This window comes from Purpureocillium takamizusanense, chromosome 3 (genome assembly GCF_022605165.1).
Source record: "Purpureocillium takamizusanense chromosome 3, complete sequence".
NCBI classification, from domain to species: domain Eukaryota; kingdom Fungi; phylum Ascomycota; class Sordariomycetes; order Hypocreales; family Ophiocordycipitaceae; genus Purpureocillium; species Purpureocillium takamizusanense.
Genome location: NC_063070.1, coordinates 317,267 through 329,278, shown reverse-complemented (window position 1 = coordinate 329,278; position 12,012 = coordinate 317,267). Strand labels below are relative to the sequence as shown.

General features: G+C 57.6%; 5 protein-coding genes across 6 annotated transcripts; 4 read left to right on the top strand and 1 right to left on the bottom strand.

The window, feature by feature from the left end:
- Positions 1-2,566: 2,566 nt before the first annotated feature.
- JDV02_003626 (uncharacterized protein) lies at positions 2,567-4,222 on the top strand (the record flags this gene model as incomplete). Its single annotated transcript, XM_047984775.1, has 4 exons — positions 2,567-2,623; positions 2,702-3,193; positions 3,254-3,388; positions 3,449-4,222. 4 exons carry the CDS (start codon positions 2,567-2,569, stop codon positions 4,220-4,222), a joined length of 1,458 nt encoding a protein of 485 aa, XP_047840750.1.
- Positions 4,223-4,616: 394 nt separating this feature from the next.
- Positions 4,617-6,268, top strand: JDV02_003625 (Chitinase). The gene is made up of 4 exons (XM_047984774.1): positions 4,617-4,837; positions 4,913-4,937; positions 5,036-5,267; positions 5,376-6,268. The coding sequence occupies exons 1-4, from the start codon at positions 4,689-4,691 to the stop codon at positions 6,092-6,094; spliced, it is 1,125 nt and encodes a 374-aa protein (XP_047840749.1). The 5' UTR covers positions 4,617-4,688; the 3' UTR covers positions 6,095-6,268.
- Positions 6,269-6,783: 515 nt separating this feature from the next.
- JDV02_003624 (uncharacterized protein) lies at positions 6,784-7,543 on the top strand (the record flags this gene model as incomplete). Its single annotated transcript, XM_047984773.1, has 3 exons — positions 6,784-6,828; positions 6,898-7,275; positions 7,367-7,543. The coding sequence occupies 3 exons, from the start codon at positions 6,784-6,786 to the stop codon at positions 7,541-7,543; spliced, it is 600 nt and encodes a 199-aa protein (XP_047840748.1).
- Positions 7,544-8,845: 1,302 nt separating this feature from the next.
- JDV02_003623 (Exodeoxyribonuclease III) lies at positions 8,846-12,001 on the top strand. Of its 2 annotated transcripts, none has more exons than XM_047984772.1 (5): positions 8,846-8,906; positions 9,160-9,297; positions 9,376-9,739; positions 9,809-10,437; positions 10,489-12,001. In XM_047984772.1, the coding sequence occupies exons 1-5, from the start codon at positions 8,880-8,882 to the stop codon at positions 10,633-10,635; spliced, it is 1,305 nt and encodes a 434-aa protein (XP_047840746.1). In that variant the 5' UTR covers positions 8,846-8,879; the 3' UTR covers positions 10,636-12,001. The 2 variants fall into 2 exon arrangements, with proteins under 2 accessions (XP_047840746.1, XP_047840745.1); XM_047984771.1 differs by having other exon boundaries at positions 8,846-9,082.
- Positions 9,382-11,860, bottom strand: ATS1 (alpha tubulin suppressor). The gene has a single exon (XM_047984770.1). The coding sequence runs from the start codon at positions 11,765-11,767 to the stop codon at positions 10,679-10,681; it is 1,089 nt and encodes a 362-aa protein (XP_047840747.1). The 5' UTR covers positions 11,768-11,860; the 3' UTR covers positions 9,382-10,678.
- Positions 12,002-12,012: the final 11 nt, after the last annotated feature.

Here is a 12,012-nt window from a genome sequence, read left to right as displayed (position 1 = left end):
AGGTGAGTGCCTGCCGCGGGGCAACGTTTGTTGTTAGACTCTGGAAAGGATGGTGCGTGCAGACAAAACCCCTGCTTGCTTGCCTTTCACGCAGGCAAGCGAAGCGTGAAAGGCAAGCAAGCGAAGCACGCTTTGGGATATATCTTGCGGGAGCCGTCGCGGCCGCGGCGCGTCCCATGTTGAATCTGACCGAACCACGAGAACCGGGCGCGCCAGAGGCTGCACAAGAGAAAAGGAGAGAGACAGGGACCAATCTTGCTTCCTCCGAGTCCCGCCGATGACATGCCCTCGTCGCCAATTGACGACGACGACGACGACGACGACGATCGCGACGCCCAATGAGGGTCGATGGGAGACGGGAGACGCGACCAGGGGGGGAGAACGGCTGAACGCTGCTGGGGGGTTGAAGCGAAACGAAGCTGCTGACGGACCGACCGACCGCAAGTTTGTTGGCGGCACAGCGTCGATCGATCGTCTAAGTCTGCCTTGGTGGCACCGCGTCCGCCTCGGCCGAGGGACTTCTCTCTCCCTCTCTCTTGGGCGGGTCGGCAGTCAGTACTAATATTATAATGTTCCGTTAAGTGTCGATATGCAGGTACTGACGCTAGTTTACACTTTACATGGTGAATAAAGTAGGCCGCATGGCGCTCGTCTGGAAGCGGGAACCTCATGGGGACATGTAGGCGACACGGAGCCGAACATTGAAGACGTCGGCGTGGATACTCGGCGCTCGCCGAGAGACCTCACTACCTGGGTGGATGCCCACTGCAAGACAAGGTCACTCGTGAGATGCGCTTGAGTCAATGACATGGTCTGCGCCATCATCATGAGCATCGACATCAGCATCAGCATCAGCCTGGCCGCATCGCCGCACAACGCAACGGTCTTCGGCCCCCCCGGTCCCATCGCCCGACCAGCGAGGGCTCATCGACAGGCTGGGAGATAAAGTTGGGAATCTCATCCCGGGCACCATTACAATCTCAGTAGGCTGACGGGAGGCCAAGCTTTTTGGCCAACCTTACCTTATTAGCAGCCGAGATGGATGGTACCTCGTACTTTATACTACAAACGGACCACCGCAGCATAGCCCTACCGGGCAAAAGACACCAGTCTCACCACCCCCCTGGTGGAGTAGCAGCAGTAGCTCTCGCCTTGCATCCTTGGAGAGAATACGCGGGTGCACTCCCCCTGTGGCAGACGGTGCCATAGTTTAGCGGGGACACGTCAACTACGGAGGAGCGAGTTGCCGCCACCGCATCAGCCCGAATGATCGGCGGCGGATGGTGGGGAGGGCTTGGAGGTCCTTTTACCCACAATGCGACTCGAAGGTCAAACCCAGCAGGCAGCACGCGATGTGAGGTTGGATGGCATGGCATGGGTAAGATGGGATGGATGGCACACAGCCGCCGCCCTTGTCGTCTGTAAACGGCCGCCGCCGATTCGCCGTCTTGCCGGGGGGCTGTCCCCTGGAACAAGCGCCGGCAGTGGTGCTTGCGAGACTCATTTGCGGCACAGTACAGAATCATGTCGCATCGTGCCATGGTATTGGCAAGATTCGGCCGCTCCTTGGTGCAGAGCAAGGCTCATTCATCAGTCGTGGCGGTCACGCCGCCCGGTCCCTCGTCCATCATGCCGACCATCATGCTCCGAAGGGAGATGGCGAGCTGCTATCATGAGCTAGAGAGAGCTCAAATGCTAGGACACAAAAAAAAATTACCAAGTTACAAAGTACAGTGGGCGTCTGGAGAACCGCAAGTAACGCTGAGCCCAAGTGCCCACGCCTGCTGAGGAGCGATCATGGAGGGCCCCGTCCAACTACGGTGCAACCCCCATCCCATGTCTGACAGCCGCGCCTCTTTTCACTGCCACGGGATTCACTGACCGGGCGGGCTCTTCTTCGCCGTGTATAGCATGCCAGGCTCGTGCCTCCTCCACTATACAAATACGGCAAGAGCACCTCTAACGAGTTCCTGCCCGAGCTCTCGGAAACCATATACTTCGTACAGCCCGGTTCCAATCAGGGATTAATACCAAATTACTACTACCGATCTCGCTACTACATACCTAAGCACATGCAAGTTCTGCCCCCCCCCCCCTGACCGCCCGTCCAGGCCCCAGGTTTATTAGGCCTCACAACTGGAACCCACCATCACCACCCACCCGCTATTTAAGGAAGCGCCCCCAAACAACGTCATCGCCTGGTCTAAGAAGGCGCTCGCTCTCATCAAGCTCTTTTGGGCCCGGCTCTCGTCGCAACACGCAAATTGGTACGCACCGCCGATCCGCGACCGACGGCTCACTGCTTCCTGCTGCACAAGTATCGCATTGCAACACATCGCAATCCTCCCCTACCCACTCGGCTCAATTGTTCAACTCAACCTCCTGTGCTTCGTATTTCGGCGACAGAAATACACGGCCACTTCCCCACGTCTCCCATTATCGAGACTCACCGTCGTAGGTAGACTCCAGGGCCATATCTAGGTACGAGGACGACCATCGACTGGTAGCAGCAGCCGCCGCCGCCGCCACCGATCATATTCGCCGCCGCCGTCGCCCGCGTGCGACCATGCCTGGCGTTCCCTCATATCGTGGGTGCGAAGCGTGTCGGAAGCAAAAGAAAAAGGCAAGTCTTGTAGCCCCAAACCATCTTCCGATGTGCCTTCGGCGGCGTCGTCTAACACGCAACCTCCCCCATCCCCAGTGCGACCAGGCAAAGCCCGCATGCTCCCGTTGCGCGCGCCTCAACATCGCCTGCATCGGCTGCGGCCAGCAGCGCTTCAAGTTCAAGGACGAGACGCCCCATCTCAGAGCCGCCGACAAGCAGCTCTCGCGACGGCCACCCGCCTCTGCCAAGGTCGTCTTCGACCCCTCGCGCGCCCTCACCAATCCCACTACCACCACTGCCAGCGCCTTCATCTCCGTCCTCGAGATCACGGACCCCAGCTACGACCTGTTCTGCTATGGCACCTTCATGAACGAGATTCCCTTGCAGCTGGGCCACCATGAAGCGCTCGACGCCTCCGCCGAAGCCCTCGCCAGCTGCTTTAGCTGCGTCCACACCGGCAATCTATCCACTTCGTCGATAAGTAAATACGTGCGAGCTCTCAACTCGGTGCAAAAATGCTTGCAAAACCCCAAAACCGCTTACTCAGGAGAGACGCTGTGCGCCATCTACCTCATCATGCTCGTCCAGGTGAGCAGCACCATCCCAGGCCGGCAAATGTAGACCGGCTAACACTGACCGTTTCCCAAGGGCTGGATAGGCAAAGACGACGACTCCTTTCCTCAGCATGGACAGGCAATGGCTCATTTGCTGGGTGTCGTCGTCAATCGACAGCTGCACGACCCGCAAAGCACTGTCATGCTCATTACGCTGACCGTCTCTGTGGTGAGTCCACTGTGCCACCATCTCCGTTGCTGATCCAAGCGTCGACTGACAGAGAATCAGCTCCTTGAAAGCATATTTAATCCAGACATTCAGCTGGAGCCATGGCTTTCCACCCTCGCCGAGGTGCACAGGCCGACCGCTCCCGTACAAAATGTCGAGGGAGTAGTACTCACCTGTCTCGAGCTGCAGAATATGGCACTCATGACCGAGATCCTGCGCCATCCGATGCAAAACATCTCTCGAATGCAATCACTATATCAAATCGTCCGGCTAGATTTTCCCGGACTGAGACGACACCTTCTTGATGTCATTGAACCAGCTTGCAGCGGTCCCCTCGACAAACTCCCGTTGGTTTTGGTTCGCCTGCAGACGCGGTACCAGGCGGCGTACTGCTTGCTGCTCTCCATGGGCATGACGCTCAACGGCATGCTGCGTGCCCTCAATCCCTACGACCCCCTCCTGGGAGAGGAGATGGATGTCTACTGCGCCGAGATGCTAGACCTAGCCGAGAGAGCGAAGCGGCGACGACCGTTTGGGGCCAGCCATATTCCCCTTGGGCTGCTGTCCGCATGGGCTGCCATGGACGACGAGTCGCAACGGCCTGCTATCAAGCGCATGATTGCAGAATACGACACGGGCTTCGGCTACGTCAACTGGCAGGCCAAGGCAGAGCTCCTGCGGCCCGCATATGACACGGTTCGCAGTCGTCTCGCCGTGTCCAAGCTGAGCTCGCCAGATCCGGGCGATGTCTCGGACGATTCCGGTTGCGCAATGGATGAGTTCAACCTTGGTGTTTCGTACGCCAAAGCTGAGGACGTGTGCTGCATCTTGTAGATCAGCAGGATGCAGACGGTGAGATTGCTGGCCAGGCCAATTTGCGTCGATCCATTTTTTGCAACGGCTATACTGTACTTTTTATTTTTTGAGCGGCCATGGAGCCCGGGGAAAAGATACCACCACGACACTGCACATATGTGTGAGGATTTCTCTCCAGGTGCTGAGTTTTAGAGCCATTAGACGGCTGGTCACGACTGATGAAGCAACCCCGATGATTGAGCTGAGATGATGGTGGCGTTTCAACGTTGTGGCACATCTTGTATTGATACGCCCAACGTCGCAAAAGAAGAAAACTTCGAGCTGAGCAATGCTTCGTGTTACATGCAATTGTACGTGACTAGCCGCGCGTTGCACTGCGGGGTTTTCTGCTTCGTATTTATGACGTACGAAGCACGGCTTTTCTCACCGACCTCAGTTCGTCAACTTGGGATGCCATCACCGTGGTCAGTGCAATCAGTCAGAAATGCGTTTCGGATTCAGACACAGCAGGTCGCCCGCGCCGGCCGCCCGCGTCAATGCCGCTTACTATCCCTCGTGGAGGGCCTACAAGGACAAGACGCCGGCCTCACTCGATGTCGAGTCCATGACCCACGTGTTCTACGCCTTCATAGGGTGAGTTTGCCCGTTGCGTGCCTCACGTTGATTTGAACATGGCAGCAGCAGACCGCTGACGGCAGCCCGCCCCAGTGTCAACGAGGACGGAAGCCTCAAGGTGAGTGGCGCGCCCCGAGCTCCCGCAAAGCACCAGACGCGTGCCCCCCACGCTCAGTTGAGGAATCCGCCGTCGCATCTGACCTGGCAGTCGACCAGCTCCTCGACGAATATGCGGACCTGCAGAAGCCCACCGACGGGCAGCAGGGCTGCCTGGCTGCGCTCGCGGAGCTCAAGCGCCGCCACCCGCACATCAAGACGCTCGTCTCGGTGGGCGGCGCGAACGCGAGCGCAGAGTTCCCGGCCCTCGCGGCGAGGGAGCAGTCGCGTCGCACGTTTGCGGCTCAGATACGCGAGTTCTGCGACCGGCATAGCTTCGATGGCGTGGACGGTGCGTGCCGTCGTTTCATAACCCCCCCAAAGCGTTGTTGGCTGTTTGTTTGGAGAAGACGTCCATTGTGCTGCTTGCTGACACGAGAGAGGGGGTCCCATGAGGCAGTCGACTGGGAACATCCCAAGACGACCGAGGAGGGTCGGGACTTTGTCAAGCTTCTTCACTCCATTAGGCGCGCGCTGCCTCCCCCCCAGTATTTGCTGACCACCGCGTTGCCCGTGGGCGAGTACTGCCTCCGGAACATTGATCTCGCCGAGGCCAGCCGCCATCTCGACTTCCTCAATCTCATGGCCTACGACTTTACCGGGCCATGGACTGAGGTATGCGGCCATCACGCGCAGCTGCGAGCGGGCGGCGGCGGCGGCGCAGGCCACCATCACCATGGCCACCACCACTATCAACACCCGGACCTCGCAACGTCGGGCGCCGCCGGGGTCGAGTACGTTATCTCGCGCAGAGTGCCCGCTGGCAAGATCCTACTGGGCATCCCCGCGTACGCGCGCTTCTTCCCGGACGCGGCGGAGCCGGGCCAGGGCTTCGGGTCGGGCGCGGGCGAGATAGACTACTGCGACCTGCCGCAGGAGTGGATCGCGAAGGCGCACGTCGACGAGGCGAGGGGCGCGGCGTCGCTGTTTGAAGACGGTGGCGACGGCGGGGGGAAGAGGTTCTTCTCCTTTGACGTGCCGCGAACGGTCATGGCCAAGGCGAGGTATACTCAGGACGTGGGCCTCGGGGGCCTCTTTTTCTGGAACGGCGCCGGGGACATGACGGGGGAGCTGAGCCTCGTCAAGGCTGCATACGGCGTTCTCGTGGAGCATCTGTGAGCTATGCGTGGAGTCGGGGGAGTGAGTGGGAGAAGTCTCGAATTTGCATCCTCAGGGGAACGAGCAATCCTCTATGTGACCTCGAACTTTAAGAGCCTTGCCCTCGAGTATTTGTCCAATTTCGACGACAACTTCTGCGGCATGCTGGAGTTTATGGCAGGGCGCAAATTAACCTTGAACTGTAGTCTGGACCTCCCTGTCTTTATCGTCAGATCCATGGTCCTGCTACACACATACTGGGAAGAGCAACTCGATCCTACAGCAGGATTCCGACGGCGCATTGCCCACCTAGAATTGCCCACATCGACTTGAGTGGCGGACCAAAACGCAAGCCAAAGCTTTTTTTTTTTTTCATGAAGTGCACAGTACCACCGGAAGGATTGCAGCATAGGAATTTTTGTAAGTTGGCCAGGGTCTAGGCCTGCGATGATGACACTCCCATGGCACCTTTTGCCAACTGATTGCGCAAACACACACAGCGTTGAAGTAGGTCTGGAACTGCTTGCACAAAGTTTAAGCGTTTTCTAGCTTTGCCGTCGAGAGTGAGGCCAAATTGTCTCTGAAGGATAAGTACGCTGCGTATGTCTCTCCCAGGAGATTGAGCATTCGAACATGGAAGTAACCAGCATCCTCCATGTACGAAATATCGCGAACAAAATCTGTAGCAACGGTGAAACCAGCTCAGCAATATGAGACCAACACTCTTGGTCATAGTATCTATTCTGCGCTCGCAGGTCTGCATTCTCCATACCTCCAAGAGATCATCATGTTGTTGCTTTTACTGATGCCATAGTTACATGCAGAGTGTTGCTCTAGTGGCACCGCTCAAGGGATACGGCGTCGTCATTCCTCAGTGGGAAGTCGAGGTCTCTCCTGCAGGCCCCAAAGCAGCTCTTAACGGCACAATCGAGCACGTGCACGAGGAGCTCGTCAAGCTGAACCCCGACTGGGATGCCACGTATCTCAACGACAGCCTTTCGACTCTGCAGAGACGAAACGTTTTCGGCTCCAGCCCCGGATACTTTTGTCGGCGCCGTTGGGGCGATGCTCTGGCGTCCGAGATCAGGATTGGCATCAGGTATCTGAGAGGTGTCCATGGCCGGCCGACCAACGGCCCTGGCTGGGGCACTTGTTCAAGAGTGAGCTGCTCTTGGAACTCCGCCATCTGGTGGTGCAACGACGTAAGCCTTTGTCCCCCCCCCCCCCCTCCCCCCTTATCCGCGCGCGTAATCAGTACGCACCCGAGGCGATGCTAAGGACTCTCGTTTGTAGAATAAGGAGGCAAAGACACTCGGCTCCTTTGGTGATATTGCCGACGGTGCCCAGTGGGTACTTGATCATTGCTCCAAGAGGCAGTACGAGGCTTCAAACAACATCGTTACGTCTGGTCAGGTGTTCCACAAAGATAACTGGAACGTCATCGTAACTAAGGACACTAAGGCCTGTTGAATGCAGGGAGGGAGCATGTACCTCCGCGATTTTGTTTTTGCCATCGCAGACATGGTCCGAAAGGGAGGCAATTTATTAAGCTGGATTTTGATGAAAGGTTTCTCTCTCTCCGTGTCCCCAAAAATTGCAAAAAATGCCAAAAAAAAAACATGTACTTCGTACTCTTGCCGAATTCGACTCGTGCTGCGCTGTCCGCTGCATCTAACGTGCATGACTGCATATAGTCACTGCCACTGATAGAACACGATGGTTCTGTCGGGCTTTGAGATGCTCTCCTCCACAGTTGCCGCACGCCGAATCCTTAGCGATCGACATGCAAGACCATGCTATACGCGGCAGTTTCGCAGGCGGAGTACCAGCAACCGGTCATCCTGCTAAATACAGACGGGTTTCTTTCACAATACGATCTGGCGACGCGTGGCTGCGGCCGCAATCTCATAGTCAAAGACGACGAGTATCGAAGACACACGCTAGAGAATGCAGGGTTGTCTCGCTTGTTGGGTGATGTGCGTACGCCACAAGCAGGCTTGCATTGACGATCCTACGTCATTGCGCCCTCAGCCACCCACGCGCACCCAGACACGATGAGCAGCCCAGCATCCCGGCGGCCTCTTAAATGTATGGGGCTGGTCCGGCCGCCCGTACGTCTGGCTGCTGCGACTTTCACATCAACAAAACGACGACGACGACAAAGAACATAATAAAGAGGGCTGCGGCTACTGACCTTGACCATCCATCGGTAAGTCGCGATCCCAGATACAGGTAGGCGACGGTGGGCCGTGTGTGCGCTAACACGCCTCACCCTCTAGATTTCCAGCGATCGAATCAACAACAAAAACAACACCCACGCTTCGCACCACGAGCATTCTCTCTAAGATATATAAGATAGTCGACAGTCTACACGGCAAAAATGGGTCTCTTCTGGGCAAAGGGCGTCGGCGGCCGGCACTTTGGCACCAGCGTACACGTCGACCGGCATGGAGTCCGCCGCGGGCCGTGGAGGTTCTCGCTGGGCAAGTTTTCCTGCTTCAAGAGGCACTGAGCCGGCGGCGTGTTGCGCATTTGCGAGATATTGTTTGGAAAGGAGCAGACGGCGCAGATGGGAAGACTCGATTTATAGCGTTACGAATCGTATTGGCCCGTTTCAAAGGCATTAATTTGCATTGCTGATTTTGAAAGCTCGGGTCGCGACAGTGGGCAGGCGGCCCTCCCCGCACTGTGTCAGTAGCCTGGCTGGCGTGCGTCGCGCCCGAAATGCAGGCGCGCCTGGGTCACCGTGCGTGCATCTCCCATTGCTCATCACCAGCTTCGCCGTGTGAACGCTCACGTGCAGGCCATGACATTCTCAGAACGCGTGCCAAAAGTATCCATGCCCCGTCATCCTCTGTACTCAGCCAGGCACTTGTCGTACAACCGTCCGACGCAATGGCGGTCCTCGCCTTCACGCTGAGCGAGGATGGCATCACCGCTTTCCGCGACGCTCTCGTCTGCCTCAGCAAGTTCAGTGACGACGTGTCCCTTGAGGCACGCAAAGACTCTGTACGCCTAAAGGCTGCCGGCCGCACATTCCATTACATATCCTGCTGCTGACCTTTCCTTCTTTCTTCTGCGCACAGTTTGTCCTCACCACGCTCAACAGCTCCAAATCGGCCTACGCGAGCTTCAAGTTCGCGACCAATAGGTTTTTCTCTCGCTACCACTACGAGGCCAGCGGGCAGTGTCGCGAGAGGTTCTACTGCAGTCTCTACATACGCGTAAGTGGGACCGCGCGGGGGCAGGCCGCGTAGCTCTCAAGGCTTTCTTTCTCCCCAGCATCGCTGAGCAAGCTTTAGGCCCTCATCTCGCTCTTCAGGAGCCGCTCCGCCACCGACACGCAGAGGGACGCCGAGAAGCAGACGCTCATTGAGCGGTGCGATGTCGCCATCGAGGACGGCGAAGGCGTCAAGAGCCGCTTCATTGCGCGCATTGTCTTCAGGAACGGCTTGACCTCTACCCATCGGCTGCCGTTCGAGGTCGCCGTTCCCGTGCATGCCAAGTTCAATAGGCAGGACTCTCCGCAGCACTGGACCATCGCCTCACGCACTCTCCGCCAGTTGATGGACCACTTTGGCCCGGGAATCGAGTATCTCGACATAAACACAGACGGCGATCACGTCAACTTTACCTGCTTCAGCGAAAAGACAGTCAGCGAAGATGGTACGTTTGTGCTGCAAGTGCGATTGCGGATTGAAGGCCCCCTACAATGGACTGACGAACTGGTGATAGCTGTATTGAAAAAGCCCCTGCAGACATCTATAGCCGTGGAGGTGGACGAGTTCGATGACATTGAGGTGGAAGACAAGCTTCACATCGTCATTTCAGTCAAGGACTTCCGCGCCATCATCCAGCACGCCGGCATCACTGGCAACGCCCTCTCCGCCCGCTATTCGCTGCCATCACGGCCCATCCAATTGTTCTACTCAAGTGATGCTATCTCATGCGAATTCCTCATCATGACGGTCGGCGAGCGCGGGAGCAACCCCGCCCAAAAGACGAAGAAGGGCCGCAAGGCTGCCACTCACCCCGCCGGACCTCGCCTGGAAGCTGCATCCCGCAGGACAAGTGTTGCTCCGTCCGAGGTACCGCAACAGCCACAACAGCAGCCGGCGGCACACCCGGCGCCTTCAGCACCGCTCCGACCTCAGATCCCCAACCCGACTCCGCACCTCAGTGCTGCTAGAGCCAGCGCATCGCGGATAGGAGCATTTGATTTGCGGCCGTCACAGAAGCCGCCTCCGCCAACGTTGCGCTCCGAAAGCTTGTTTGTGGATGACGACGGATGGGAGCCCGTTAGAGACGAAGATGACGACGGCGAAGAAGACGCAAGATTGGGGTGGGATGATAGTGCTGACCCTGTAAGTTGTCCTCCAGTTTCCTCCTGGACTATCGTCCTGCTGACATGACAGAACCCCTCTGCCATGCATATGAGCCGCGTAGAAGAGAGGCCAGCCACAATCGAGGAGCACACAGAGGCACCGGAAGGTCAGTCGACATTTCTGGAGCCGACACAGAAACTGTCAGACGTCAAGAGCCTGGCGCTATTTCCTGACTGAAAATCCCCGCTATTGCACCGTGCTTTGCTTCCCAATTTGATCTTCAGTCGCTCGCGATGCAGACCCAGCTTGTGGCACAGCCGGCCCCGACGCGGTCGATCTGAGAACCAGGAGGGATGAATTTGGATGAGGCGATGACGTTCCAGCGGCCCTTGACGTCGTTGTTCTCAACCTGGGGGCCGCAGTTTCCGTGCTCGCCCCAGCCCCAGGCCAAAACATCACCGGCTTTAGAGAGCGCGACAACATGTTCACTACCGACAGCGATCTTTCTGAGGGGCGGGAGACCAGGGGGTGGTAATTGGCCATGGTCGTCTCGACCCCAGCCAAGCAGGGAGCCATCTTCTTGCAGGATGTAAAAGTCGCCCCAGCTAGCCCCGACGTCGATCCATGGCGGCACTGTCGCGGGAGCTTTGGAAGACAGTTCCCACTTGTCGGACCCCAGAACGTGTATGTCCCCGCTGTGTGAATCGCCAAAGAGGCATGTTGATTCTTTGGCGCAAACCACTCGAGAGGCTTTGAATCCTATACCATCGATCTTTCGAGGTGAATAGACGACGGCGCCAGGATCTCCAATCTGAGCTTTGCGACAGTTGCCCCACCCATAGGCCTCTCCGCTGCTGAGCACCGCAACAACGTGTCCCATGCCTGCAGCCAAGTCGATAATCTCCGTTTCCGGTGGCGGGAAGTCTGCGATTAGTGTGGCGGTTGGCGTTCGAACAATGAGCTCCCCCGATCCCAGCTCTCCCTTCGTCCCTGCGCCGAAACTGAACATTCTCGTGCTCTTGTAGCGCTCATCTCTGGCGACAATGAAGGACGCCTCCCACGTGGCAGCTATCAAGTCGACATGGCCAACACTTTGCCCGCCCTCCCTCGCAAGCTCAACCTCTCGGAAAACATTTGAACCTGGCCCGGCAACCAGACCGCACGCCCCGCTCGTCGAGTCGCCGCTCCAGAACAGCTGGCCCGACTCTGTGAGAAGAAGGGTGTGATTCCCGCCGGCGGCTACCTTGCAAACGGGAGAACTCGGCGGATCTGGGTGGAAGATGACTTGCTTGGGCACAGAGACGTCTTCTTGATGGCCGATTCCCAGCTGGCCCGAGCCATTGGAGCCTATAGCAAAAACGGCGTCCATTCTTGACGGTCCGCCTGGGATGCAAGTGCCTACCGAGTCTTTTGGAGTAACGAAGCAGGCCTGCTGGTCTGACAAAGACCGAGTGCACCGTCGATGGTCAGCAGAACTCTCACCGTTCCATGTTGTACAGGCCCACCTTGATTTAGACCCCACTGCCTGAGCGTCTGCTGCGGCTGGCAGCAGGCCGCAGTTTCAGGGCGTGCAGCTCGCCGGCCCACACTGAGACAACATTATGTAAGCGCTCA

Excerpts from the sequence above, each read along its gene's own strand:
- JDV02_003625 (XM_047984774.1), top strand. The coding sequence starts at position 4,689 with ATGCGTTTCGGATTCAGACACAGCAGGTCGCCCGCGCCGGCCGCCCGC. Across the intron at positions 4,838-4,912 it reads GTGTTCTACGCCTTCATAGG|TGTCAACGAGGACGGAAGCC; the intron begins GTGAGTTTGCCC and ends AGCCCGCCCCAG. Across the intron at positions 5,268-5,375 it reads TAGCTTCGATGGCGTGGACG|TCGACTGGGAACATCCCAAG; the intron begins GTGCGTGCCGTC and ends CCCATGAGGCAG.
- JDV02_003623 (XM_047984771.1), top strand. The coding sequence starts at position 8,969 with ATGGCGGTCCTCGCCTTCACGCTGAGCGAGGATGGCATCACCGCTTTC. Across the intron at positions 9,083-9,159 it reads TTGAGGCACGCAAAGACTCT|TTTGTCCTCACCACGCTCAA; the intron begins GTACGCCTAAAG and ends TTCTGCGCACAG. Across the intron at positions 10,438-10,488 it reads GGGATGATAGTGCTGACCCT|AACCCCTCTGCCATGCATAT; the intron begins GTAAGTTGTCCT and ends CTGACATGACAG.
- ATS1 (XM_047984770.1), bottom strand. The coding sequence starts at position 11,767 with ATGGACGCCGTTTTTGCTATAGGCTCCAATGGCTCGGGCCAGCTGGGA.